The following is a 26,625-nucleotide window of genomic DNA, read 5'->3' as shown; positions in this document are numbered from 1 at the left end:
TGTTACTGCTCAGGTACTGTACTACGTTGGTAAGCCAGTTTGTACGCTACAGAGATGTAAGATTCGTGACGCAGGGAAGCAGCTGTGTTCCCTTGAAGACCCAGAAGCTATGCAGGTTCCCTACTCATTATAGGCTTGCTCTAACATCATACGCAGTACTACTATCACCCCGCATTGGTTTCAACTAGGAGTTCAATTTCCCTCCTTCAATGCGTTCCTATAAAATGCTCATGAATACAATGGTTGGTTAATGCAGTCCCAAACCTCTCGCCATATATATACCATCTCCCATCCTTACCCTTTACTTCCCCCCTAAAAAGACGTACCATATACCCCTTAGAGATGTAGGTAGGTAAATACAAGCAAGATACCCAAGATTAAATCTTCTCTCCCTCCAAAATCCCCCTCGCCTCCTCGCTCCTCCACCAGCTCACGCCCTCCTCGCCGGGGAAGCTATACCGGTCCATGCTCTCTGGCTTCATCTCGACGCTGTACCCGGGGTTCATCGGCGTCTGGTAGTACCCGTCCTTCACCGCGGACGGGTGCAGGAAGTGCTCGTGCAGGTGATCGACGTACTCGAGCACGCTCAGCTTGCCGCTGACGACGACGTAGTCGATGGTGCTCAGGTGCTGGGTGTACTCGGGCAGGCCGACGCCGCCGGAGTGCGGGACGACGGGGACGCCGTACTTGGCGGCGATCAGCAGCACGGCGAGCACCTCGTTGACGCCGCCGAGCCGGCACGCGTCGATCTGCGCGACGTCGATGGCGCCGTGGGTGATCAGCTGCTTGAACACGACGCGGTTCTGGCACATCTCGCCCGTCGCCACGCCCACGCCGTAAGGCGCCAGCGCTTCGCGCACCGCTTTGTGGCCGAGGATGTCGTCCGGCGACGTCGGCTCCTCGATGAACCACGGCTTGTAGGGTGCCAGCTGCCGCATGTGCGATATCGCCTCCGGCACGCTCCAGATCTGGTTCGCGTCTACCATCAGCACGTTGCCGGCGTCGTACCCGATGATCTCGCGCGCGATCGACAGACGCTGCTGGTCTTGCTCCACCGACGTGCCCACCTTCAGCTTGAAGTACTTGTACCCCTTCGCGAGCGTCTCGCGCAGCAGCGTCCGCATCTTGTCCTCGCTGTACCCGAGCCAGCCCGCGCTCGTCGTGTAGGCAGGGACGGCCTTGCTGTCGAGCGCGTCCTGGAACCGCTTCGTCTTCCCCTCCTCCGATTTCTTGAGCAGCGCTAGAGCTTCCTCGGGCGTCAGCGCGTCCGTGATGTACCGGAAGTCGATGCAGCGCACGACCTCCTCGGGCGTCATCTCGGCGACGATGCGCCACACGGGCTTGCCGAGGCTCTTGGCCCACAGGTCCCAGACGGCGTTGACGACGGCGCCGAGCGCGAGGTGGATCACCCCCTTCTCCGGCCCGATCCACCGCAGCTGGCTGTCGTTGACGAGGTACCGCCACGTCTGGCCCCAGTCCGCGACGAGCGAGGATAGGGTCCGGCCCTTGAGCCGGTCGCCTAGATAGGTTATGGCGGCGCAGACGATGTCGTTGCCGCGCCCGATCGTGAAGGTCATCCCGTGGCCGGAGAACTCGGAGTCCGTTTCTAGAATGCAGTATGCTGAGGAGTAGTCGCCCGCGGCGTTCATGGCGTCGGACCCCGTCTTGTCGAGCGACGTGGGGAACCGCACGTCGCGGGTCCGGAAGCCGGTTATGGTGATCTCGGGCATTTTCTTCTACTTAGACTTGGATCTTCTCATATAACTTTGAAGCTTGGGAACCGTTGAATGGGCACGTAGAATATACAAAAAAAGGACGTAGGTAACGACCGGAGCGAAGTCTATGGAGTTCAATTGGAGGAATAAGAAATAGAAAAGTCTCGATCCAAGAAGAAATGAAGTTAGGGATAGTAACACTTAAGCAGCTTCGAGAAGATATATGATATTACTTCAACGTCCGACATCGTAGGGTACGTTGGAGGGGTTCAGCTTCGTGTGGGGAATGACTATAGAAGCGCTCGGGGTCGACTCGGTTGTATAAAAAGCAAATAGGGGGATAATGTACCCCGCCGTTGTTAAAGGGACAGTCGTGTATGGAGTGTAGTCGAGTTGGCTCTAGACTGTGAGCTTACCGAAATAGACCCTCACTTCTTATTGATGGATAAATTGGAGAAATATGCCGTCTCTAAGCTTGATCACTAGTAGTGCCTACTAGCTCCAACCGAGGCGATTCGGTTGCGTATTTGGCGTCTTATTTTTCTTCACCAGTCTCGAAGTAATGCTAATGGAACTGTTTATTAGGTATATTTTATTTCGTGTGATATGTAATTTTGGAGAGCCGAATTTGATATAGTGCACTTCGTACATGTATTCCAACCTGATCGTAGCATAGATCATTAGTCGAGAGTCAATGGCTGCCATAGGTACAACTTTGACTTACCTGTAGAAAGCAAAGATGACCTTCTTAGCAGCCCCCAGATACCCAATATAGCAGGTCCCATTTAAACCGGCCCCAAGGTCTTCACCACCGCAACGAGGAAGCACGCCCACGACGGGATATCCGCCAAAGCCATCCTGACGTAGTGCACGTTCAACCAGCCCTGGATGGCCTCAGCGGCGCCCCCGTCCGGGGCCTCCTTCGCGTCGATCGTATCCTTGACCTTCCACGCGATGGCCGGCACGAACGCGAAGTGCGCGAGCGAGAACGCCGAGCCCCCAGCATACCAGGCCCAGGCCGCAGCCGCAGCGGGCGCCCGCACCCTCGCGTTGGCGACGCCGAAGGCGATGGACAGCCCGAAGGTGACGAAGATCTCGGGCAGGGCGCGCCAGAAGAAGGTCTCGAAGTACCGCGGCGCGACTTGGTTGACGGTCGGCCGCTGGCATTTGAGAGAGACGAGGCTGCTGAGGAAGAAGTGCGAGTCGCAGGCGATGGTGAGCGAGGCTGTGGATGTGATAAGGGGGGCTACGCGGAGCAGGGTTAGGGGGTCGAGGAAGCGGCCTGATGCCATGGTTTATTAATAGTAATAAGGGATACCAAAATAATTAGAACAGGAACGTCTTTGGGTTTATTCGTTTCCTTGCTTGTGAACAATTTGAGACACCGAGTGATGAGTGATGAGATTAATGAAATATGAATTGGTGACAGAAGTTTCTCAACGTCCTATTTATTCTTCACTCCACGTCACCCGGAATGCTTCGGAATGAGAGACCATAAGCTGATATGACCCATCATGAACCGATCACGACTTCTATACCACGACTTCGCCGCATAGGATGAGGATGAGGGTGTTCTAAGTCCATATTTGCAGGTACTTGACTTTGCCTTGAATAAGACTCATTAATGGAGGTACCATCCGAATGGTTCGATTCCCCATTCAAGATCCACTGTCTATTTTATTGGCTTTGATTGGTTGATTCAAACTACGCTAATGCAGACTGCTTACAGCCGGGGTCTTTCCTTAGCGCCAATCTTCCGGTACAGGGCTGACAGGGGTACACAGTCTCCGAAGTTTGGAAGCTTCTTCCCTTTCCATCTTTTTTCCTGGACATGGCTGGAGACGATCGAACGTACTCAATTCTCAATTACAGTCCCATTGGAGTAGTGCGCCTTATCATGCTCACCACGATGTTCCCACCAGTCTTGAGGCTGTTTGAGCTGGGTTATCCCCTCAGGCTTCTTCCAATTCACATATAGAGTCTCGTTCACACCATGCGCATCGCGGTATTCAACCAATTGGCGCCAGTCTCTGCATTGCTTCTGAACTAAAGGGCATAACATCAGCATAATTATTCAGTGGATGTCTTGGGTGTATCTTGATCTCCAAATGGTCATGAAGAAATTGTGGTATAAAAATGAACCATACTCACCACTCATATCTGGAAATGGATATTTCTCATGCTCCATCCAATTGTATGTCAAAAACCCGGCGTCGGCATTACAGAGCATATGCTCCATCATCATACCAACACAATGTTGTATATGAATCCAATGGATGCTGTTCCACTTCGGTACCGTCTCACCCTCTCGATCATGGTACCTGAAAGCTTCATGCCGCAGCACGTTGAGACAATGGACTTGGTGAAAAAGGTCAAGTGCTCCAACGTATGCGTCGTCACCAAGTCCCCAATAATCATTGTTGAACTTCGCTACAGTGTCGGGATCCTTGCCCATTGCCAATATCTGGTCTCTTCTTAAGGCAATTGGTCTCACATACTCGAAATTCTCCCAAATTTCTTCGACCTCGTCAGAATCGGGTATGGCTCTCCAGATGGGTGGATTCTCCCCTAACCAGAGACTTCCATTTAGTAATGCGTTGGTCATTGGCATATCGACTTCTTCGAGTATAGGGGCTGGGTTAATATTAACAAGACGCCTTCCATGTCCGGGATGATGATTTGGTGAGCTGTGAGCATTGACTTACAGTACGTGGAGGTGGCTTTTAGGCACCTGTTGTGCCCGGTATATTTCATCCAAGTGGCAGAATACAGAACCACAGCCGCTGCAAATAATATAGAGTTAAGAAGGGGAAAAATCCACCATATTCTATTACGTCCTTGTCCTCCCGATGAGGCGGGAGCGTAATGTTTGGTATCCTCTTCAAGCAATGCCTCCGAAGACTCTACTTCGTCTTCACTTTGCCATGGAGTAGCTCCTCGGCCCCAGGACCCGGCAAACATCTGCTTAATGGCCGTCATTGTCATCCTGGTTGGGACAGTGATAATGAAATGGATTTGTTCGCGATGAGATGAGTCGATCTGGAAGTTACAAGAGGGAATTGTCTTCAATTACTGTGAAGTCAACTTTTGGTTCGACTTAGTAGAACTGATGTGAATGGGTCGGTACAAAGCCGCCTATTACATTTTACATCGCCACTGGGAATAAGAATGCGATCCGGAAGGTTACGACATGACGTATATCCTAGACAGCTACCCAGCTGGCTGTTTCCCGGATGGCCTAGTTTACGATAAGGCTTCACGTCTGAATTTTTCTTCTGACCCGGATGGGGTTGGGTCAGTCAGGTTTGTCCCCCCCAATCCCCGAAAGGTTTACCCCGGTTTGTTGTATAGATTTCGCAGTTCTCCGCAACTGACCTAGTTTACCGATCGATCCGCCATCCGAGCCTATATTATAGAAAGTAACAGCGCGAATATTTATGTTCTACGACACAAAGCTAGATACGCAGCAGTTGATTCAAGGCCAATCATATAGGGATTATAAGAGCTTACTATGAACTTTGTACTCCTTCACTACCCTAATCAACTATATCCCCACGTTGGAGATTGTCTTAGATCGATATTAGCTCTTTTTCGTGTCTTGCGGCGCTCAAACTTGGCCATGAATCTTGACCGATGTCGTGGAACAGCCCTACTTGAACCCGACGGTAGTGTTAGTATACGATATCGACTTGAGACCGGCTGTTTACCAACTAAGACATGTCCTCATTCTATCAATGCTCCGGCAAGGGCTTTTTGGAACTATTGGTTCTAATAGGGTAGTCGGCTTAAACAGCAAGCATTCGGCTCCTTCGAGAGTCTAAAACAATCAGACCTTGCACGCCGTGGAACGTCGACTGATTAGAAGTGCTTCTAGCTCTGTTCAGTATAGGTAGAGGCTCAATTTGAGGGGGACATAGCTTGCCCAAATCTCATACAAGGTGTATGGTGCTATTATGACGACAGAATTCGCTACGGCATCAAGAGCTCCCAAGTCTCATTCATGACTCGGCTCGAGATCAAGTTACACAAATTATGCTGTTTATTGGGCTTACTATTGTACAGCCATCAACTATCTCGATTCCTTGGGTGCGTGTCCTCCGTACGGATGCCGCACTCAGGTGTCGGAGTAAGGGGAATCGAGCTGTCTTGGACGAGTATAAAGTTGGACGGGGTGATTGGTTGTTTGGCCGTACTCACATACCTACCAAACTTGACCTCGTGATATACTTCCCACCCAGCCTTCAGTACAGAGAATCATCCATCATGCTTTTCTTCAAGCTATACCTCGCGACCTACCTCGCCGGCGTCATCGCTGCCCCTGTTCAGAGCGGTATGTTATACCAGCACCCAAGTCCCATCTTCCCACCTTCTTCCATACTAAAATGAGGATGAAATACATGAACACTCCACTCATACAAAGACCGCCTCAACTAACCTAACACCCCACCCACAGAAGAATCCCTCGCCAAGCGCGAGTCGGACAGCCCCGAGTACAACAGTATTTCCTATGTTATCAGCAAGGAGAAGCGCGAGGAAGATGGCGCCGACGGCGCTACGTATTACCCGCGCCTTTACTTGATCGGCCCAGAAGGAGAAAAGCGCAAGGCCTTCCCCGAGGAGGAAAAGCCATCGTATGCCGAACTTGGGTATGGGCTTAGCAAGGAAGAGGACTCGGAGTAAGTGGCTTAAGTAGCGGATCGTGGTAGTTGGGTTGTGACTGCAGCTGCGATTATGGGATAGGTGCGGACGTGTGAGTTATGTACCGAGGTGCTGGATGGGGATGGCAGGTTATTTCACCTAGAAATAGAAATAGTCCTGTGATATGCGATACTATAAGCCCCTATTATCACGAAGTTGCCACACGTAATACAACACATCCTCAATCCATGACTCCTTACCGAATCACAAGTCTCGCAGGCACAAGATCTGTCCTACAAGTTAGACGACCATTATTTAAACTACAGCAAGTCCGCCGCGTAACGTTCTACAACCTCTCACTTCACTTCACTCCACCATTACCTTACCATATAGACAGTGGGCAGCATCACGAACCAACGAACACCGTCAATTACTCAGAAAACTAGAGTGAATTCATATACCTAAGGTTCCGCGAGGAAATCTTAAGCCGCGACCGATGTGAACAAAACACGCCACGCAGGCCATCATATGCGGGATTGGTGACCACTAGGCTCAACCAGATCCGCGACGGCAACTGCAATGGCAAAACCGACAGATATCCCACACTGGGTGGTAGACAACCTCCCTCCCCTAACCCCCAACCACCTCTCCTCGTGCCTCTTGCTCAGTTTAGCCCCTAATCCCCACCACCAGAGTCCAACCACCATACTTCCCGCCTCAACCCCCGGCTCACATCCCTAACATTACACCCTTCCTCCCCTTTTCCCACAGCCCCTACCACCCCTAGGCCTTAACACCCCCAAACCCATAAACACCACCCTTCCTCACCTCCCCATCCCTCGCCACAAAAACCTTCCTAACCCTAAACCCCAACCCAGGGATCCCGCTCCGTAGAGCGAGGCTACTCGTCACGACACTAATGCTGCTTAGCGCCATAGCTAGACTGGCCCAGACGGGCGGGAGCCGGACATGCTGGCCGCCGACCGTGAGCGCGTAGAGGCAGCCGGCGGCGATGGGGACCGCGACGACGTTATACACGAGCGCCCAGGCGAAGTTGAACTTGATGCGGCGGAAGACGGCCCTGCTGAGGTCGAGCAGCGTGACGATGGACTCGAGGTTGCTGTTGACGAGCACGAAGTCCGCGCTCGAGATCGCCACGTCGCTGCCGGACCCAATGGCCACGCCCACGTCCGCCGTGCTGAGCGCCGCCGTGTCGTTGATGCCGTCGCCCACCATGGCCACGAACGCGCGGCGGTTTGTCAGCTCGACGTTGCCCTTGCGCGCCTTGAGCGTCTGCTGCAGCCACTTGATCTTCTCGTGCTTCTCCGTCGGCAGCACGCCCGCGATGACGTTGAGATCGGGGATGCCGATGCGGAGCGCTACGGCCTTGGCCGTTGTGGGGTTGTCGCCCGAGAGCATCCATACGTCCTTGCCTGCTGATTGTAGAGCTCGGATTACGGCTGGGGTTTCGCGACGGATAGGATCGGTGATTGCGAGGGCGGCGGCGATTCTGTATGTGTCGGGTTTGTCAGCAGCCTTGATAGCGGCGAGTGCGATCGATTTGCCCTCTTTCTTCCAAGTCTGAAGACTTGTAGCAACACCAAGAGAGATGTCAATCATAAAGTCGTCCATCAGTGCCTCATTGCCGACGACGATGTCATATGACTGGGGTGGAGAGCCGGCTTTATAAGTCGCCTTCAAACCCTTTCCGGGCATTTCTTGAACGCCTGCGACTTCAACACGTTCAAGTGTTTGGCTTGCGCACCAGGAGACAACAGCCTTTGCAATAGGATGGCTGCTGTTATCTTCGACGGCTCGGAGCGCGCCTAGGAATGTGTTACGCTGCTGTTCACTAATTTCGCAATCGGGGAATGTCGTAGAGTCGGTGATCATAGGCTGACCACCTATCGTGAGAGTACCAGTCTTATCGAAGACCACGCAATCAATTCGACTTGCTTTCTCAAAAGCATGTCCACCCCCCTTAGCAAGTATGCCATATTTGGCGGCCAATCCACTACCGGCGAATATTGCCGTAGGGGCAGCAAGTCCAAGACCGCACGGACAGGCGACAACAAACACGGCGATGGCGAATTGAAGTGAGAATACAACCCATCCACCGGAAGACACGTCGAGAAAATGTCCTGGGATCGCACCGGATAGGCCAAGTACTAGCCAGACGAGCCAAGTAATGATGGCAATCAAAGTAATGAAGGGCACAAAGTACTTAGTAAGTCGAGTTGCCAAGTCTTGAATCTGCGAAGGTTTGGCTTGTCCTTCTCTTACAATGGCTACAATCTGGTCGAGCATGGACTGGCCAGCGGTACCAGTAATCTGCACTAAAACGGGGCGGTCCATATTGACAGTTCCTGCAAAGACATCGTCATTGGCGGCCTTTGAAACTGGGAACGACTCTCCCGTGAGACTAGACTCATCAAAGCTGGTTTCCCCGCTCACAATCTTTCCGTCACAAGGAGGCGACGCACCATTAGGGATGCGGATGATATCGCCAACGTCAAGCATGTCGATACTGACTTCTTTTTCTTTCTCGTTAGTGTCCGTGATCTTCTCGATGAGCTTGGCGGTAGTCGGGCGAAGCTTTGTGAGAGCATCTACCGCATCCCCCAACTTTGATTCGCTGTACTTTTCGATGAATCTGCCCCAGAGCAAGAAGAAGGTCAAGAAGACGACCGAGTCAAAGTAGAAATTTGCGTCGTTAACCATAGCAGGGCGATCCACTGCTGCAGCAATCATCTGACTTATCGACGAAACGTAGGCGATCGTAGTTCCTAGTGAGACTAGCATATCCATACTACCGAATCGGTAAAATCGCTGGAGGAACTCCTTAGTCTTTAATGCTCCGCTTGTCTCATCATCATCCATGTAGCGCAGCCCATCGCTTCGTGGCCTTCGCATCCATAGCGCCTTAATCTCTAGAATCGCACGTCGGTGGAAGAGATTCGCAGAGAAGAAGTACACTGGCGTTGCCATGATACATAGAGAAAACTGCGCTCGGCTGATTCCAGGTCTCCAAGCTTCCATGAGTAGCATCTTCGAGGGATTATGGTCAGGCACAAGGCTCATGTACACAACGCCGATGATGAACGTAGGAATTACAACGGCTGTTGTGAACCAAGCGCGGATGGCGATCTTCTTTCGTTCGGCCGCTCGAAGTTTCTTCGAACGCTCTTCTAATGTAGGAAGGTGGAAGATCGATGCTTTGAAGGCCGGATCACTCGCTTCGATAACAGAGAGGATTTGTCGAATGGTGAACTTAGGTCCTGCAGGAGTGTAGGTAATCTTCAAGATAGGTTGTTCGCAAGTGGGCCTCTTCTCAATTTTCAGATCTCGGGGGAGCCCCCTGAGGCTATTCGTGGCTCGGTCGGCGCAATGCTCGCAGTAGAAGCCATCAATGCGGATTCGGACGGTTCTCTCGCTGCTAACATTGTTGCCGCGATCAATATTGGTAATCTGCACGATTTCGGTATCTCTTCCTGTGTCCTCGATTGCTTCAGCGATTTGCTTGGCATCTTCCTTAGTGCCGATATATTCGAAGACTCCACTGTCAGAAATATAGTCAATGGAGATCTTGGTGATCCATTGTCTCGGTTTTAGTAGATCGGTGAGGGTGGCTACGCAACTGCTACACACCAAATCCGATATGGTCATCGAAACTCTCCATCGGTGCCCAACATTATCGGGAGATTCGGATTTCTCATCATCCTCATTCCCAATAGGCTGCGTTGACGTGACGAGTCCCTCAGTTGACTTCTCATCATCAACTTGCTGGTCCTCTGACTGACCATCGCGTTGGTTAGACGCTGTACCGGAGGGCAAAGTATCAGGCGCAGGAGGATTCGATGCCTTGGTTCGACATTTCTCACAGTTCTTGAGATGCTCTTTCTCCTTTCTCTCTTTATCGGCCTCTGAAGTTGATGATTTCTTGGGTAGGATCTTCTCCGACAGCTTATCCGACAGCTTAATCATTCGGCCCCAAGGGGTTAGTCGTTCTCCAAGATCTAGTGAGTAGTGGGTATCTGAACGATGGAGGCCGTCAGAGTGGTCCCCACGTCTCAAGTCGGCCAGGGACACTTCGCCATTCGTCGAGCCAACGCCAGAGATATCGAAACCCGCAGATTCCAACTTTGAATACATCTCGCTTGGAGTTACCTTAGGATCATGCTCAATGGCGACCCAGCTGGTGACGATGTTAGGCGATACCCATTCTACGCCTTCGATGTTTCCTAACGTGTCCTTTATGGCAGAAACACATGTTGGGCAATGAAGATTATCCACAATGAAATAGGTGGTGACGGGCGGATGCGACGGAGACATTTTGGGATAGTTTGTGCCGTCAACCGCTCAGAGGAGTATTTTGAGATGCGACCCGCGCGTTGGTTTTGTCGATATCCTTGTTATTGCTAGGTACGGACAGCTCCAGCGAGGCGGAGACGTACAGGAGCTAGGGTGACCGATAATAGAACCCGCGTGCGGATGGAGGGAATATATTAAAATGGGACACTGTTCTGGGAAATGCGGATGTCGGTATGCGAAGCCTGTGTAATTCAGGCTGAAGGGGATATGTAGGTAGGTTCCGGTATAGCAGAAGGAGTGAACTCCACCGGCGAATGGAAAATCAACAAGAAAACCTGGGAAGTACAACGGTATGTCTCTCTGGCAGTCCTTGTTTTTCATGTAAGCTGAGACTGGGGAATTTAATTCCAAATATGATATTGTGATAAACAGCCTTAAATAAACGAGTAACCGAGAAGCTGGGTTGGGAATACAAGGTGAAGAGAATGTGTGATGCTTCTAGAACGTTTACTTCCTGATTCACCTTGCTTGGAAAAGCGAGAGCTATAAACACTTGGCCTGGCAATCTCAGGCGCAAACAGCCATAGCAACCCCCTCCGCAAGTCTGCCGGGCTTGGACGGGTGATGGGCCATTCTCGTCCAGTCGCCCTGAGGAAGCAATCGCAGCTCCCAAGCGGTGAATTGCTTGTATCGGATCTTGGCCGGCGTTCTGTGACGCACGGCTCGGCGAGCCAGAAGTTTCGTCTCAGTGCCATCTTATGAGAGGTCACAAGGGAGATGAGATTTAGATATGACATAACATATCAAATCCGACATCTTCGAGAAATGACGGTAGCGTCAGGGGCTATTAGATCTAACTAGGCCCCTGACAACGGCAGTGGAGTGCAGGGCTAACGGCCGCGGGTAGGCTGTGACCAAACAAGTGTCGTGCCGCCAGCCGGCTTCCGTTCGACGGAAGCAGGGAACGAATGGGGCATCATGAGTATGTCTGTCTACCATGCGTATCATGTCCGACCCTTGTTTTCACGCACAAAAGCCGCAGAGGGTCGGCTGCAAACGTGATCGGGCACAATCTTGTTGGTCGGATGACAAGACTCGACTCGGCACGAGGCCCATCCTCTTGCATTAGAGTATCTCCGCAGTCGCAAGGTGTTGGCATTGACAACACGCGGAGCACGGTGGCAACAGAATGCGATATGCGATATTTGTGCGTGGAATAGCAGACACTGGAGGCGGAAGCCCGGTTTGATATGTTACGTTATTCTGACCGTTATTCTGACGAGAAAGAAGAACATTGGAACTTTGGGACGATGAGCTAACTGTACATGTATTTAGCTTTGGCACTATAACCAATAGATTTCTTCCCTAAGTTCGCATTACTGTATTACCTAATGGTGAAGTTGAATTGAGTTATGGAAGTCGCATGCTCGAACAGCGACTAACAATTGACATTTTGTGAGTGGATCGGTGTTTGATATGCTTAGATAATCAAAGCACAATACATCAATCACATGTACCTGATATTTCAATCTTACCCCTGAATACTAGACAAATGCTCAGCTGAAGTTAAAAGACACCAATGTTCACTAACCTAGATTTCTACTTCATGAGACATGTCGCTTGTCACATTCACTCACCACCAAGATCCTTGACATTGCTTCGAAAACAAAGGTGAGCTGATTCCCAAGGAAATAGGGGCAATACAGCCTTGGAAATATATGCCTAGGTAATTAGCCAAGCTGAACTGAAAGAAAAGACAAAGAGCGCCATAGTTTCGTATTGGTACCGTATTGGATTAGTTGTTAAATGGGGGATGTAAGTACATGTGGATTGGGTATCTCGTAGTAGTAATTACCAATTAAGTTCCTTAGAGTACAATATTTTTGACAGCAATCAATTTACAGCCATATGGATATATGGATATTCCTCCTTCTCTTTTATATCCTTTCAATTCTTCTCTCCAACCGTCTCAGGTGGTACACTACCCCCCCTGGACTGCCTAGTAGGAGGACGGCTCGAAGCAGTGCCTGGACGGCTTGGTGTCCGTTGCAACTTCTTCCCGTTCTTCGTATTGAACAGACTCTTGACTCTCCTTAGTCGTGCCCATCTTTCCTTGTCCTTTGCATCTCTGGCGGTGGTATCTTCGTCTTCCTCATCTACCCTAGGTGAACCATCATCCGTAGTTTGAACGCTCTTGGATGGCGTAACTGGAACTGAGGCCGTGGGGCGATGAAGAATATTGCGATAGCTGCTTTTCTCCGATTGCATGCGAAGGTAAGCGTGATTCTTGATTGTTTGCACAAGCACCTCCCAAGCAGCCTTGTTGTCTGCTGTCTTGGCACCTGGATTATGTTGGGTGGCAGCGTTTCGCCAAGGGCAGAAGAATCGGTGCTCGCGCACAGGATCAAGGTAATCCATAGGAGCTGGAACAATGATTTGTCCTGTTGCTTCGTCCACCTCCTTGCTCTTGAACATCCATAAACCAAGACGACGTAGACATGTAGCACAGCTTGCCGAGTTCGGCACTGCGCCAATACGTGGGTTTGTGAGACCCTGCCAGCCAGTAAGGGCAAGAGCAAGAGCTACGTCATTTGGAGCTGATGGGTTGGTGTTTGGTGGCGGAGGTTGGGTGAAGAAGGTTGGGCCAAGCTGTGACTTAATGGCTTGTAGATCTAGATCTGTAGGTAGACGCAGATTGAAGAGGTATGGGAGAAACGACTGTCGCGCGCAAAGCTCATCGTATCGTTGGCGTAGAGAAGCATGAGCACTTGGAGGGCTGGCCAGAGGTAGTCTGAGCAAAGTGTCTGTCATCCGATAATTAGCAAAAAGGGCTTCCTTGATATGTCAAGTGATCGGGGTTCTCACTATCACATCCTTGTTTCCTCCACAAACAAGCGTCTTGGTGCGCATCGACAATTAACTCGACGAATCTCTTCACCAAAGCTTCCTCAATATCCGACCCTACAAGAACTGGAACTTCTTTGCCGTCTACCTCCCTCTTGTTGATCTTGACTACTAACTCTTTGTGACATAATGTGCACTGCACACGTTCTTTCCCCCGACAGACCCAACCCCTCTTCGCCCATTCGATCTCGTTGACCTTATCTGGCTTCGGCGTCCATTCGGTCAGCTCTTGGAAAGTCCCAAGTCGTCGTATTAACTCGTCGCGATCACTAGGACAATACCTGGCCGGTTCTGTTTTTGTCTCTTTGCTGGGAGACTTGCTAGGAGAGACGGCAATACCTCCTGGCGTCCACTTCTTCAAGACAACGTTCGAAATAGTAGTTGCACCTGTATTTTCATTGCTGCTTGGTGATTCAAGAACGCCTACACGTCGGCGCTTGAATATGTCGCTGGGTGTTGTGGGTATTCCTGTCGGAGCCATGCTTTGGATCGGGGTAGATGTATCGTTGGGTGCTTGATTTGAAGTTGGAGTCGAAGGGCGATTTGATGGCGAGGGAGATTTGTTATTTTGGCCATCTGCTGATGATGGTTGCGGCGTTGGCTTTGCGCCGAGACCCTGCAACAAGGCATTGAACTTCCTCTTGGTAGCATTCATGTTAGGCGACTTAGCGACTTAGCGACTTCACAGAGTGCTAGGCTACCTAAACCGGGGATACCTAGACTTCTAGGTAGTAATACAGGATGACTGTATTGGCCGTAGTACTAGGTATGTAGAACTAGCAACAGCAATCTCGGCGAAGATTGGCCGTACTACCTCCTTGTCACTCTGGAGAGTCGCGCCGAGTGATAAAAAGTCGCGTATAAGTTGACCTGGTAATTTAATTGTATGTAAGTAATTGAGTTTAATCGATGGAGTATTGCGGAGTATTGGTTGGATTGGGTTTAGTCACAAAGTGCCGTCGTTTCAATCCTTGTGATTAACGAATGTAGAAGTGCAGAAGAAGGTACGTATCTTTGTTTCTCGATGTTCTTTCTTATCCTTGAAAGAGTTACGTTGATAGGTCGTCACATCTATATGTATGGATACCTACATGTTGACCATAGCGGCTTAGCTAAGCTGAGACCGTCGGAGGGGTAACGGGTGAGAGCAAGGTTAGGGGTCCCCGGCTGCCAGCTACATGTACCCATATTAAAAAAAATATTTTGCGTTACGTACTTCCAGTGGACGATGCGAAGCTCGTTACGTGAGCCTGATAAGCCTAGAACATCAAATCGCGGGGCTTCAGTTAAACAGCACCGGTCCCGCAGGTTTCAACAAGCGTGTCTCTAACTCTTCTAGATGAGGACTAAAGGGAATAAAAAGATAGTCTCCAATTCTGCTACAAAATATCTATTCCTATTATCCCTCCTAATTGTGACCCTGGCTATATTCCTATCTCGAGCCCTGCCCCGCCTTACCTCGCTGTCCCTGCATCTCTCCCCTGCCACCCGTCAGCAAATCTTCACTAGTAACATGTCGTCATACGCCAAAGAGCTCGAAGTCGCCCAGCTAGCCGTCCAGCGCGCTTCCATCTTGACCAAGCGGGTCTTCCACGAGAAGGCCAAGGGCACCGTGTCCAAAGACGATAAGTCGCCTGTTACCATCGGTGATTTTGGTGCTCAGGCTCTCATTATCAGCGCCCTCAAGGCAAACTTCCCCGACGATGAGATCGTCGCCGAGGAGGAGGCTGCTCAGTTGCGCCAGGACAGCAACTTAAGACAGACTATCTGGGACCTGGTTAAGACCACCCAACTCTCCGACCCCGAAGCTGAGAGTCTGCTTGGCGGAGAGATTGATGACGAGGAGTCTATGCTGACGATGATCGACTACGGCAACAGTATAGGCGGCGCTAAGGGCCGCATATGGGCTATTGACCCTATCGACGGGACCAAGGGTTTTCTACGTGGTGGCCAGTACGCCGTGTGCCTCGCTTTAATGGTGGATGGAGTCGTTAAGGTTGGCGTTTTAGGTTGCCCGAACCTTCCAATCGACGATTCCGCTACGCTGACGGGGGGCATGGAGTCCGGACAGACTGATGAAGGCCGGGGTGTTCTATTCTCGGGTGTGCTAGGCCAAGGCGCCACAAGTCGCCCATTGACCACCGGCTCTCTTGTTAAGGAGAAGAGCATCACTATGAGAGCTATACCCGATATCTCCGCCGCCACCTTTTGCGAGAGTGTAGAGGCCGGCCACTCGTCTCATGGAGATCAGGCTGAGATTGCCCAGTTGCTTGGTATAACCAACCCTAGCGTGAGAATGGACTCCCAGGCTAAGTATGCTTCTATTGCAAGAGGTGCTGGCGATATTTACTTGCGACTGCCCGTCAGCGCGACGTACCAGGAGAAAATCTGGGACCACGCTGCCGGCGACCTCATCGTCCGGGAAGCTGGCGGTGCCGTAACAGATATCCACGGCAAGCGACTAGACTTCAGCGTTGGACGTACCTTAGCAAATAACAAGGGCGTTGTAGCCGCGCCCGCTGCTACGCAACCCCAAGTGCTAAAAGCGGTCCAGGAGGTTCTCTCGAAGAAATAAAAAAAAGGCTGTACATAACAAACAGGGCATGCATAAAAGTACACAAATTTCTTTTGGTTTGGATGGGTATCCGCCGTAGTATAGTACATAGATATACGTGCGAAAATAGAACGACTACTTGATCTTCTTCTGCTTGAGCCTGATCGTTTCATCGTTGACGAAGATACCCTTCCCTTTGTACGGCTCCGGCCTTCTCCATTTGCGTATCCTGGCTGCGAAGGACATGACCTCCTCTCTGTTTATGCCCTCGAGCAGGATTCTTGTCGGTTGGGGTGTGCTTGCCTTCATCCCAAAGGGGACTGGTTCTTCTACGGGATGCGTGAAGCCGAGCTTTAAGCACACGAACTTCTGACCTGGATACTGCGCCTTCCTCGGCCGCTCCTCGATCGTCGCCCTGTATCCCACACCTACTAATCGCAAGACGGCTGTGTGCCCTTCCGATACGCCGATGATATGTCGGTTTAAGTATGCCCACGTAGTTCCTGGTTCGCTTTGAGTCAGTCCTGATTCCTCGCCGAAACATTCGCTCTGCACATACCCCACATCTCCTTCTGCTGCTTAGCATTGGTATCCTCAATCGTGAGCACCGCCCTTCTCAAAGCTTCGTCATGGTTGATGTGAATGTAAGGAGGGACTTCCAGATCGAGCTTCCCTAACGGACCCGTCACGGTGACTGTTCGCTTCGCTATCTTCAGATATGTTGTAAGATCCCTCTTAACCTTAGGCTCTCCAATCATCAGTTCGACGCCGGGAGGGATGGATATCGGCGTTCGGCCGAGCTTCGAAGATCTATTCGTCGTGCTCGAGAATTGGCGTCGCGGAGCAGCCGTTTGGAAGGCCGGCACTAGAAAAGCTGGGAGTGTGACCGCGGAATTTGTGTTCGCAAGAGCTCCCTTGAGCATCTTGCCTCCGCTAGGCGCCAGCATCGTGGTGTTTTGGGAACTCTGCAGTGATATTGACTGGCTGCAGTACTCGATTTCCCCGAGGTTTTAGTTGCAGAGCTCAATTGCGGGATGCTTGGCAACGAGTAAAAAAGTTGGATCTAATCACGTGATGCTTTTGATGACTAAGTCGTTTACAGGGTGGGGGTGGACCGGTATCACAAGCTTCTATCGCAACCGCTGTCGCAACGCCCATCTGAATCGCTCTTGCTCTCAAAGCTGTCATATCCATATGTATTGATACCTATGAGATCACAATGTATTTACCCTACATATATACCTAGTTATCTACCTAGTCACTTGACTGGTAACTTTTAGACGGAAGTCGCGAGATATCACAAGTGGATGTTTAACTCTCCAATGTTCTTATTCTTCCCTTCCATCTGGTTTCCTTATGGGCTATTTTCTTGCCTCTCTAACCATGAATCATGAATCTAGACTCTACAACAATCAATACCAGTTAAATCATGGTCCCACGTTTAACAGACACGAATTCCGATGACAAGAAGACCAAATACTTTTGATGTGATTCCATGCCTATTTCTCTCAGACCAGATATTTCTCATCGAGTTGTGTTCTCTACAACATCATACCACTCTGATTCTCTCTTTCCTCCCTCGGGTGCAAAAAATCAGTAAGATATGAAGTGATTCTGGCCACTTTTTTCTCTCATCGTAACCATATTAACCTTCTTTTATTCCTTCTCGTTTGCGTTCCTCAGAGATAACGAAGAGGCATGATGGCAAATCAAGGAAAGCCCGTGGGCTGGTCGAGAATAGCCATTCTCGTGGTGTTGCAAATACATTCCGTCGTTGGGATCTCGTGGGGCAGTAAGCGAAAACTAGATTTAGGTAAGATGCCCTTTCTAATCTTCGTTATTGCATACTCATCGATACCTAGCGAGGGATGATCTTGTCAAACCAACTACTACGCGAGGTAGCCTGTCACAAGCCTTGGGGTCTGGCTCGAGAATGGCTAGTCCCTATGAAGTGGCGCTGAGTGAACTGCGAGAACTGGAATCGGAGCCTTTGTGCCATAGAACAGCCGCGCGCCTCTTAGTGAACAGTTGCGAAGTCCTCGAGAGCAAGAATGAGGCAACTGTTCTTACTGACAGTGGTAGAAAAATCAGGGATTTCGTCGACTCGTATGCCGCAAGTCTAGCCATCTGCGACCTAGAGAGAGGCAAATTCAACATTCCTAGAGAATGTGCCAACTTTCGAGAGCCTGTCCTAAATCAACTTCCACTTCAGAATCCAGGCCAGCTACACGTATCTTCCGCAGAGATTGACAGCTGTCTCTCAGGCTTAGGGGAGTCTGACTCGGCCTAGAACACTTGGGTCAACTATCGCCATAAAGCCTTGAGATTCTGCGAAGCTGCTAGAGCAGATAACGAGAAAGGTATGTCGTTCATCTTTGGTTTCCGGTTCCTAATCTTGCCTCGGCTAACACGCTTTAGCTCAACAAATCCTTCTCTTTGAACGCCTAACGAAGATCATGGGCCAATTCACAGACGACGTTGACAAGCAGTTTGAACAACACATGAGCGATTTAGGTACGAGAGCCCAGACAGCTGGTGCTAGCATTGATGAGCTTTCTCCGAAGATCGATCATTTGAAGGATATGTTGAAATCTGTAGAGGACTTATTTCTCGGCCAAGTTACTCAAGGAGTCAAGGTAATTACTACTGATATCTCAGTCAGTTGGACATCTATTAACAATTTGATGATAGAAAACTACAGATCTGGTCAATTCAGGCACCGAGAATGCACTTAACCTGCAGAGAATGCTTGCTGTGATGTTCAAAGGCGTCATTGAAGGCCAAGCCGAAGTTGCGGCTACTTTCGAACGATCGATGCAGGTTGCCAATCAACGGGTAGAGTCAGCAATAGACACAGCCGTGATTGCGGTGGCACTTGCTACTGAATCTGCGGTGAATTTGCAAACCCAACTTGTACGTTATGCCATTGCAATCCTTTCTGTTCTAAACTAATATGAAATCACAGGAGTTTTCTCGCCTACAGGCAGTAGAGCTGGAAACTAGACAAAACAGTCTTGAAGAGGTTGGTGATATTCTACTCATAAGATGGGCGTTATTAAACTAACTGAATGGCTCTAGGGAATGCAACGGCTTATTGGCGTATCGGAAAATTTAGCCACAGGATATGGCGACCATGTGAACCATTTACATCAGATGCATAACAAAACGAATGACATCCTCGAAACTCTGGAGAATACGGCTTCTTCGGCAGTTTACGTCAAGCATTCGGTTCTCCGACAATCCTCATCATCTTGGTGGCCGTACATATGGTGTCCGGCAGCATCGCTTGTGTTGGGATCGTATGGACTTCCTCCTTCTGGCACGAGGAACTTAGGTCTGCTCGTATTAGGTAAGTGATATTTGCTTCTCAACTGTAGAAACTATAACTGACTGGCACTCCTAAAGGCGAAGCCGCAGGTTTTACACTCTCGTTCATTCAATCGTATTCTCCGGACTTTTCATTCATATCAACCATGGGCCTTCACCCCTTACAATACGCTTGGGGTCGTACTTCCCTTGCATCAAACATTTATTCTAACACCACCACTTAAACTGAGCTTTACTGAACATTTAACTGGCTGCAACTCGGATTTACGACGCGTATCATTAGTACGGGAGAGATACAGGAAAAGGATATGCGCTTTGAATCTTACTTATCACGGCTTCGAGATTTCATGGGCTTTGCTCTCGACGGATCTACACTTATCTTGCAGTTTCCCTAGACAATGGGAATATGGAAATACGGGAATTGGGAACAAGAGACGCCATCGAAGTATCTATACCTGAGGGGTCTGATAAACATGTACGCTTTCGATTGCGTTGCTTATTGAATTGAAATAGACGCTTTTATCAAGTTTCACAATGGTCCTAGTGAAAATTCGCCATGCATGTGCACCGGATAGGAATTAGAATGCCGATGTTGGCAGTATCTATTGAAGTACTCAACTTGCACGATGCTCGTAATATCATACGAGAGGAGCATATGATGGTCGTTAGACGTTTGGTAGTATTTTTCAAGGCATAAGTGAATGAACCGGCGTCTATTAAGTTAGATCGGAATTCATAACAGGAGAATTTCCCAAAGCCGATCCATCCTTGCGGGCTCTAGCCCACGAAGGATCCAGTAAAGAGGGTTTCGGCGTGACTAAGAACTAAGAGAGAGAATGATACCTAATTCATCAAATCAGCTCCAAATTAAGCCACTCGATTGGATCGCCGATCCATTGGTCTGCTCGGAAACCCTGCGTTCTGATTGGCCGAAATTGATCCAGCTTCTTTGAAGCGTCGCACCCCACGACGGGATGATGGGTGATTTCATGCTTCTTGCGGGCTTTATTGACGGGCTTAGGCGGGCACTTATGGAGATAGGATCGTCGGACTTTCCGCATAGCTCTTACATAGTGACCGCTTCTCTGTCCGTGTGTGTGGCGCATAGTGTAGCATTGTAGATGCAACTCTTGAGGCTGCCTAGGTATCTAGTTGAAAGTCGATACATATATAAGTCAGTCTTCTCTCGTTTGAATTAGCTAGAACCATCAGACACAAACAGTCTTCAAGACGACAAACCGGATCAAATATTCTCTGATAAAATTACTCTATATCAACATGCCTGCTAAGCCTATCCTCCACCCTCTTGGCAAGAACGGCCCTCTCGTGCCGGCCATGGGTTTGGGACTCATGGGTCTTTCTTATCCTACCTACGGAACGCTCACCAGCGACGAGGAACGCTTCCAGTTCCTCGATCGCGCCCTCGAGATCGGAGCGACGTTCTGGGATACCGCTGAGTAAGTTTCTTACCCCCGTTTTTCCCTTAGTAAGGGGTAGAATATTTCGTTAGCTAGTACTGACTGACGATTACGAAGTCTTTACGGAAATGGCGAGGAGTTCCTTGGGAAATGGTTCAAGCGGACCGGAAAGCGCGACCAGATTTTCCTCGCCTCTAAGTACGGCCACATCAAGGGCAACCCGGCCTTTGAGGCCGACAGCTCTTACGAGTACACTAAGAAAGCCGCGGCGAAGAGTCTGGAGAACCTCGGTGTCGACTGTATCGATTTGTGTAAGTATTTTGTCCCTATCCTATTCGAATCTAGGGACGCTGCTCTGCTCCTGGGCAAGCCGGTCGGATATTTCTAACTAATATGAAATTCAGACTACATCCACAGCGTCAACGAAAATGTCCCCATCGAAGAAACTATGAGGGGTCTAAAAGAACTGCAAGAGTGAGTCCTTATTCCCATTTCTCTCCCCCGGCACACTCAACTAACAACCCCCCCAGCGAGGGCAAAATCAAGCACATCGGTCTCTCGATGGTATCATCCAGCACCCTCCGGCGCGCCGTAGCCATCGCCCCGGTAGCCGCTGTGCAAACCGAGTACTCAGTCTTCAGCCAGCGCATCGAGGGCGAGTCGGGCACCCACCTACTACAAGCATGCCGGGACCTCGGCGTCGCCGTTGTAGTCGCCACGCCGCTCGGGCGCGGCCTCCTCACATCCTCCTTCACGAGCGCCGAGAGCGCGGCGACGACGTTCGACGGCGCCGACATGCGGCCCAAGGCGCTGCCGCAGTTCATGGACGGCAACCGCGAGGCCAACGTCGCGTACGTGGCCAAGTTCCGCGCGCTCGCCGACAAGAAGGGGTGCACGGTCGCGCAGCTGGCGCTGGCCTGGCTGCTGAAGCAGGGCGACGACATCTTCCCCATCCCCGGGACGAAGCGCGTCAAGTACCTCGAGGAGAACTGGGGCGCGCTGGACGTGCGGCTGAGCGACGAGGAGGAGCGGGAGATCAGGGCCTTCGCGAGGGAGAACGAGGTTAAGGGGGGCACGGTGCCGCCTGCCTTTGAGCACCATCTTTTCAAGGATACTAAGCCGTTGAGCTGAGATGGGTTGGGGAGTGGTGTTTGCGGAGTGGGAAGAAAAGGGGTGACGCGCTTGAATAGTCTAGACAGAGAAAAATTGATGAGTTGAACTCATATCCTATGAACATCATGGTCTGCCGGTTTTAGTAAAGCCGTAATATTCTATATCTCGTCGCTGGTTGTATATCGAAAACTGATTTAGTGATATAACCGAAGGATATGTACATATGATAACTTATGACAAGCCTTGGATAGTTGTAACAACATCGTGTTTGAACGCAAAATTCAGATCTTTCTCTTCACCAACCCCCTGAAGAAATCGAAGCTATTCTCATCACTCTGCAGGGCCCATATCTTCCCTGTTGGCTTGCCATCACTTCCTAATTCTTCTGCTCTTAACATGCCCCAATCTCGTGTAATGCCTACAATCCGAGCCTTGACCCCTCCTTGGGCTTCGAGGTTGACAATCTGTCTTCCGTGAAGCCAGTGTTTATAATACTCGCCCTCCATATCCCTTGTGAAACCCCTTCGGATAAACGCCTTATACAGAGCTTCTAGGTGTGTCAGAATGCCTGCCATTAACTTCTCAATCCGGAATGACGCCAGATGTGAAGGGAGCAGGGCGTCGAGAGATGTTGTAGGGCGTCCGTTGGTGGCGTTAATCCCGATACCGAGGACGATCTGGTATGACCCCGAAGAGTAAGAACAATTGGATAAGATACCGCCAATTTTTACGTAAGATGGAGGAGACGACGAAGGCTGCCTTGGATCTAGTGCATATATATCGTTGGGCCATTTCAGCTTCACGGGCACTTCACTGTATCCTCGATCATAGGACTTAACTGCCTGAACGATAGCAATGGCGGCTAAGTATTGGATGAAGACGATGGGCCGACTTGGTGCGAGATGAGCTGGGTGATTAATGACCGTAGACATGATGAGTGATCCGGCTGGCGACACCCAGACGTTACTTCCACGCCCTCTTCCCGCGACTTGAGTCGTCGCCGCTAGCGTAAAACCAGATGGTAATTTAGAAAGTAGCTTGAAGTTTTTCTCGAGAAGTGTATTGGTACTCGTGACGACCTCACCATACATGAAAAAGTCGCCCCATTCCTCTGCCTCTGGCTTTAACCGGCGATATTCTTGCAAGCTGGAATAAAATGCGTTGTGGTTGAAGTACGGAGTTGCTTTAGCTTCCGGCCAGGCATTTTCATGCGTCACAATACGCTTGATAATGGTACTATAATCAATCATACCCCCGCCGCTCAGGTCAGGCGACTTTTGATCTGGACTGTCACTGGGTGTTAGTGCTTCTTTTAATCCGGTGACAGACCACATAGTATCAGGCTTCTGTAAATGAAATGTGTCGTTTTCTGCTCGGATGTACTCCTCGCCGTCCTCCTTACTGATGATTTCTTCTAATGAGCACAGTAGGTCATCGACATCACTGCTGGAGATAGACGATAGATGAAGTCGTGAGAGGGACGGCACACCTGATGATTCCTGGTTAACTTCTAGCCCAAGTTTAGTTAAGCATGCCTTTAGGAAGCTTGTGCGTGAATCATCGTCGGCTCGGAGGGCAGCGATAAGTTCATCGTATCCTTCAACGCTATGTTGCGGGCTTAAATTTGCTGCAGCAAACTCGGGGTGCGGCCCAGTAAGGATCGCGGCGCCCTGACCAACTTTACAGTACACCAGAGCGGCCTTTTCAGCACCACCACCGACGTCTAGCTCACTCGCATAGCTTGCTAATACCTCGACGTTGTGATTCTCGTCTTTGGCATCGACGAAAACGCCACCACCGTTGTAATAAGATGTAAAGACTTCGGGGACTAGGCCTGCTCCCCTGAATGCATCTTTCATAACGTTCACTCGTACAGCGCGTGCGCCCTTCTCGCTGTGGTATTGGAACCCCTTAAATGCGCCTCCTCTGCAAGTTCCAGGGAAGAATGCTAGCTCCCTAAATCCGACGACTTCCATGGCCTTGTTGCCAACTTCGAACTCGCATTTCTTGCATCCGTAATAGCCACCAGCGCAGAAACCTAGATACGAACCACCCCGGCGTACATACTCAGATATGATTGAGTTACCTTCGCCATTGAGCACCCGGCAGTACCCAAGATCAGCACCGCCTGGGAAAACGAGCAGCGCGCATGAAGGCCCCCACGGTTCCTTTAGAAGGACCGTCTCCGTAATAGGGATGACTGCGTAGTTTGGCGAGAGAAGTCGGCGTAGAGAATAGATTGCGTGCTTGACGGACTCAACCGTCGACCCTGTACCCGTATAAACCAGTACATTGAGTTTGCGCGACGTCATACTGAGCGAAGTTTGGTTAATTTCGGCGCCGACAGTCCGAAGGGAGGGATTTTGTGGACGGCCTTAAGGAGGCTCAATGAGGTAATTCCAGCGCCGACCGGATGCCCGAATTTCCACCTTTTCACCGCCCCTCTAGCGGGATTTAGCCCCTAAAGTCGCAACGCCCGGATCACGCGCTCAACCAAAAAAGAACATCCAACACAATGTCTAAGGATGAAAATACAAGTCAACAGAGCAGCGCCGCTCAAGATGATGACGAGCCGGATGAATGGTAGGCTTTAACAAAATCTGCCTTATCGATCCTCGTAGGCTGACACTTTCTTGCCTAATAATTTAGGGACAAGAGGATCTTCAGCACAGGATGCGCAGGTACGAATCCGAGAACACGCTAATGCCGTCCTATATTGAAACGCCAACTAATTGGAGCAGATGAGAATGCTAAGTTGACTGACTGCTATTTCGAAAAGAAGGATTGGCGAGCTTGCAAGAAAGAGGTAGGTAGATGATATTCATGGATTTCTTTCAAAGAATTGCTTTTGCTTTTCTAGTTGCCTGATAACCTGCTGACGGACTTCACCAACAATGACAGATGGAGATCTTCAGAGCTTGTTGGAAGAAACACCATAACGATGAGAGGACATCTACCAAAGATGCATGACCGCAGTCACATCATGAAAGGAAGGGGAAAGGAAAGCAAAGGAACAAGCATTTTATGTAAAACCAAGATACGCAACACTTAAAAAGTCTCAATGAGCTATTAATATCACACTAATCCCTCTCTAAACTCACTTGGAAGTTCCTCCAGTAAGCTCTCCATCAAAAAGTGTGGAAGGAACTGTGACGCTATCGCGCTAGCTGTCTGTTGGAAATCTCCGCGATTATTGATAGACCTATCGATAAGCCCTCGGCACCCGGGACCGCAGCCGAAGGGGCGATCCTGGACTGGCTGAACTACGCGCATGCAACGTCTAAAATTTTCTACCTCTATACTTCCACTATACTACTACCCACACTTACATAATACTATAACATCACGACATCTACACGACCACGGCAACAATGGCATCACGAACGTTAACGCCGTTGCGAGCGGTATCTAGACGGCTGCAATCACCAGCTAACGTCCAGAGTTTGTCTCATCTACCCCGCCAAACCTTCATCAGCGCTTCCAAAGCGAAGCCGTACTCCGTACCCCCCCGATCAACATCCCCCTCAACGGCCTCAAAAGCCACACCCCCAACCTCAACCACCTCCACCTCCACCTCCACCTACAAACCAACGCCCACACAGGGCTCAACTTCCACGTCCACACCCGCGCGTACCCCCGTCCCAGCCGTCTCCGGCGTCCCCCTGCCCGACGCCCCCTCCGCGACCTTCGAGCCGACCTCGACCGACAACGACGGCAACAGCAGCGGCAGCGGCGGCTCGCCGATCGACTGGACGCAGTCGTACCACGGCCTCGGCACGTCCTCGTTCGGGCCCGAGGTCGCCGCGGTCCTGCAGGCGCGGCTGGACCCGGACGACATCGAGGTCAAGCCCGACGGCATCATCTACCTGCCCGAGATCAAGTACCGGCGGATCCTGAACGCGGCGTTCGGGCCGGGAGGCTGGGGGCTGGCCCCGCGCGGGCAGCTCATGGTGCATGAGAAGCTTGTTACGCGGGAGTACGCGCTTGTTGTGCATGGGCGGTGAGTTTAACCTAATCTACTTTTGCCTCTCTTTTCATCCTTGTTTCTTTCTTTTCCCCCGTTTTTTGGGATAAGGTGTAAGTAAAGTGGGGAGGTAGAAACTGACTGACGGTTGGAAATAGATTCGTGGCACAGGCCCGAGGCGAGCAGCAGTATTTCAACGAGGAGGGCGTGTCGACGGCGGCCGAAGGGTGCAAGTCGAACGCGCTGATGCGGTGTTGCAAGGACCTGGGCATCGCGTCGGAGCTGTGGGACCCGCGCTTCATCCGCAAGTTCATGAAGGAGCACGCCATGCAGCAGTGGGTCGAGCACGTCACGACCAAGAAGAAGAAGCAGATCTGGCTGCGCAAGGACGACGAGGTCCGCTACCCGTTCAAGAAGTCATAGGCTTGGGGGCAGGGGAAAAGGTTCGCTGCGGGGTGAGAATTGGGGCTTGGTGATGTCATTTAATGAATAGGGGCGTTGTACGATAGGGAGATACCCCGAAGATTTCTATTAGACGCTGTCTATACAAACAAATGTCACGTACGAAAGAATTGACTAGGATAGACGGGGAGGCAGAGAACATAATGATACAAGCCACGAATAAACCACGGCTTCTCAGCTCCAAAAGTCTATTGCCTAGGACAAGAGTTGAATCCTATC

The 26,625-nt window shown here is 50.5% G+C and overlaps 12 protein-coding genes across 12 annotated transcripts; 5 read left to right on the top strand and 7 right to left on the bottom strand.

Moving 5' to 3' along the window:
• Window position 1: 1 nt before the first annotated feature.
• On the bottom strand, window positions 2-2,115 carry F4807DRAFT_38485 (enolase C-terminal domain-like protein). Its single transcript, XM_047995824.1, has one exon. It carries the CDS (start codon window positions 1,728-1,730, stop codon window positions 378-380), a length of 1,353 nt encoding a protein of 450 aa, XP_047855959.1. The 5' UTR covers window positions 1,731-2,115; the 3' UTR covers window positions 2-377.
• Window positions 1,955-3,094, bottom strand: F4807DRAFT_38500 (uncharacterized protein). Its single transcript, XM_047995826.1, has one exon. The coding sequence runs from the start codon at window positions 3,005-3,007 to the stop codon at window positions 2,501-2,503; it is 507 nt and encodes a 168-aa protein (XP_047855958.1). The 5' UTR covers window positions 3,008-3,094; the 3' UTR covers window positions 1,955-2,500.
• Window positions 3,095-3,570: 476 nt separating this feature from the next.
• Window positions 3,571-4,987, bottom strand: F4807DRAFT_466691 (uncharacterized protein; the record flags this gene model as incomplete). Its single annotated transcript, XM_048002417.1, has 3 exons — window positions 4,421-4,987; window positions 3,867-4,349; window positions 3,571-3,761 (listed from the first exon to the last, which is right to left on the bottom strand). The coding sequence occupies exons 1-3, from the start codon at window positions 4,698-4,700 to the stop codon at window positions 3,571-3,573; spliced, it is 954 nt and encodes a 317-aa protein (XP_047855957.1). The 5' UTR covers window positions 4,701-4,987.
• A 991-nt stretch (window positions 4,988-5,978) lies between these two features.
• F4807DRAFT_459015 (uncharacterized protein) lies at window positions 5,979-6,395 on the top strand (the record flags this gene model as incomplete). The annotated part of the gene is made up of 2 exons (XM_048001297.1): window positions 5,979-6,045; window positions 6,169-6,395. 2 exons carry the CDS (start codon window positions 5,979-5,981, stop codon window positions 6,393-6,395), a joined length of 294 nt encoding a protein of 97 aa, XP_047855956.1.
• Window positions 6,396-6,955: 560 nt separating this feature from the next.
• Window positions 6,956-10,891, bottom strand: F4807DRAFT_38428 (heavy metal translocatin). Its single transcript, XM_047995817.1, has 2 exons — window positions 6,999-10,891; window positions 6,956-6,974 (listed from the first exon to the last, which is right to left on the bottom strand). The coding sequence occupies exon 1, from the start codon at window positions 10,683-10,685 to the stop codon at window positions 7,137-7,139; it is 3,549 nt and encodes a 1,182-aa protein (XP_047855955.1). The 5' UTR covers window positions 10,686-10,891; the 3' UTR covers window positions 6,956-6,974; window positions 6,999-7,136.
• A 1,720-nt stretch (window positions 10,892-12,611) lies between these two features.
• F4807DRAFT_459013 (zf-C3HC-domain-containing protein) lies at window positions 12,612-14,223 on the bottom strand (the record flags this gene model as incomplete). The annotated part of the gene is made up of 2 exons (XM_048001296.1): window positions 12,612-13,468; window positions 13,530-14,223. The coding sequence occupies 2 exons, from the start codon at window positions 14,221-14,223 to the stop codon at window positions 12,612-12,614; spliced, it is 1,551 nt and encodes a 516-aa protein (XP_047855954.1).
• Window positions 14,224-15,081: 858 nt separating this feature from the next.
• Window positions 15,082-16,143, top strand: F4807DRAFT_451044 (3(2),5-bisphosphate nucleotidase HAL2; the record flags this gene model as incomplete). The annotated part of the gene is made up of 1 exon (XM_048000198.1): window positions 15,082-16,143. One exon carries the CDS (start codon window positions 15,082-15,084, stop codon window positions 16,141-16,143), a length of 1,062 nt encoding a protein of 353 aa, XP_047855953.1.
• Window positions 16,144-16,200: 57 nt separating this feature from the next.
• Window positions 16,201-17,249, bottom strand: F4807DRAFT_38355 (ribosomal protein L6). Its single transcript, XM_047995810.1, has 2 exons — window positions 16,682-17,249; window positions 16,201-16,625 (listed from the first exon to the last, which is right to left on the bottom strand). Exons 1-2 carry the CDS (start codon window positions 17,067-17,069, stop codon window positions 16,258-16,260), a joined length of 756 nt encoding a protein of 251 aa, XP_047855952.1. The 5' UTR covers window positions 17,070-17,249; the 3' UTR covers window positions 16,201-16,257.
• An 806-nt stretch (window positions 17,250-18,055) lies between these two features.
• On the top strand, window positions 18,056-19,673 carry F4807DRAFT_459010 (uncharacterized protein; the record flags this gene model as incomplete). Its single annotated transcript, XM_048001295.1, has 7 exons — window positions 18,056-18,352; window positions 18,413-18,482; window positions 18,541-18,758; window positions 18,814-19,035; window positions 19,088-19,144; window positions 19,201-19,471; window positions 19,528-19,673. 7 exons carry the CDS (start codon window positions 18,056-18,058, stop codon window positions 19,671-19,673), a joined length of 1,281 nt encoding a protein of 426 aa, XP_047855951.1.
• An 854-nt stretch (window positions 19,674-20,527) lies between these two features.
• Window positions 20,528-22,081, top strand: F4807DRAFT_38340 (putative aldo-keto reductase). Its single transcript, XM_047995807.1, has 4 exons — window positions 20,528-20,906; window positions 20,985-21,178; window positions 21,272-21,341; window positions 21,398-22,081. Exons 1-4 carry the CDS (start codon window positions 20,728-20,730, stop codon window positions 21,996-21,998), a joined length of 1,044 nt encoding a protein of 347 aa, XP_047855950.1. The 5' UTR covers window positions 20,528-20,727; the 3' UTR covers window positions 21,999-22,081.
• Window positions 22,082-22,117: 36 nt separating this feature from the next.
• On the bottom strand, window positions 22,118-24,822 carry F4807DRAFT_38220 (biotin-protein ligase). Its single transcript, XM_047995797.1, has one exon. The coding sequence runs from the start codon at window positions 24,290-24,292 to the stop codon at window positions 22,262-22,264; it is 2,031 nt and encodes a 676-aa protein (XP_047855949.1). The 5' UTR covers window positions 24,293-24,822; the 3' UTR covers window positions 22,118-22,261.
• F4807DRAFT_38277 (Mgm101p-domain-containing protein) lies at window positions 24,775-26,556 on the top strand. The gene is made up of 3 exons (XM_047995802.1): window positions 24,775-24,786; window positions 24,882-25,980; window positions 26,103-26,556. Exons 2-3 carry the CDS (start codon window positions 25,352-25,354, stop codon window positions 26,365-26,367), a joined length of 894 nt encoding a protein of 297 aa, XP_047855948.1. The 5' UTR covers window positions 24,775-24,786; window positions 24,882-25,351; the 3' UTR covers window positions 26,368-26,556.
• The last annotated feature ends 69 nt before the right edge of the window (window positions 26,557-26,625 follow it).

This window comes from Annulohypoxylon truncatum (genome assembly GCF_022578515.1).
Source record: "Annulohypoxylon truncatum strain CBS 140777 unplaced genomic scaffold F4807scaffold_10, whole genome shotgun sequence".
Taxonomy (NCBI): domain Eukaryota; kingdom Fungi; phylum Ascomycota; class Sordariomycetes; order Xylariales; family Hypoxylaceae; genus Annulohypoxylon; species Annulohypoxylon truncatum.
Note: the sequence above shows the minus strand (reverse complement) of the source record. Positions and strands in the feature narration are given on the sequence as shown.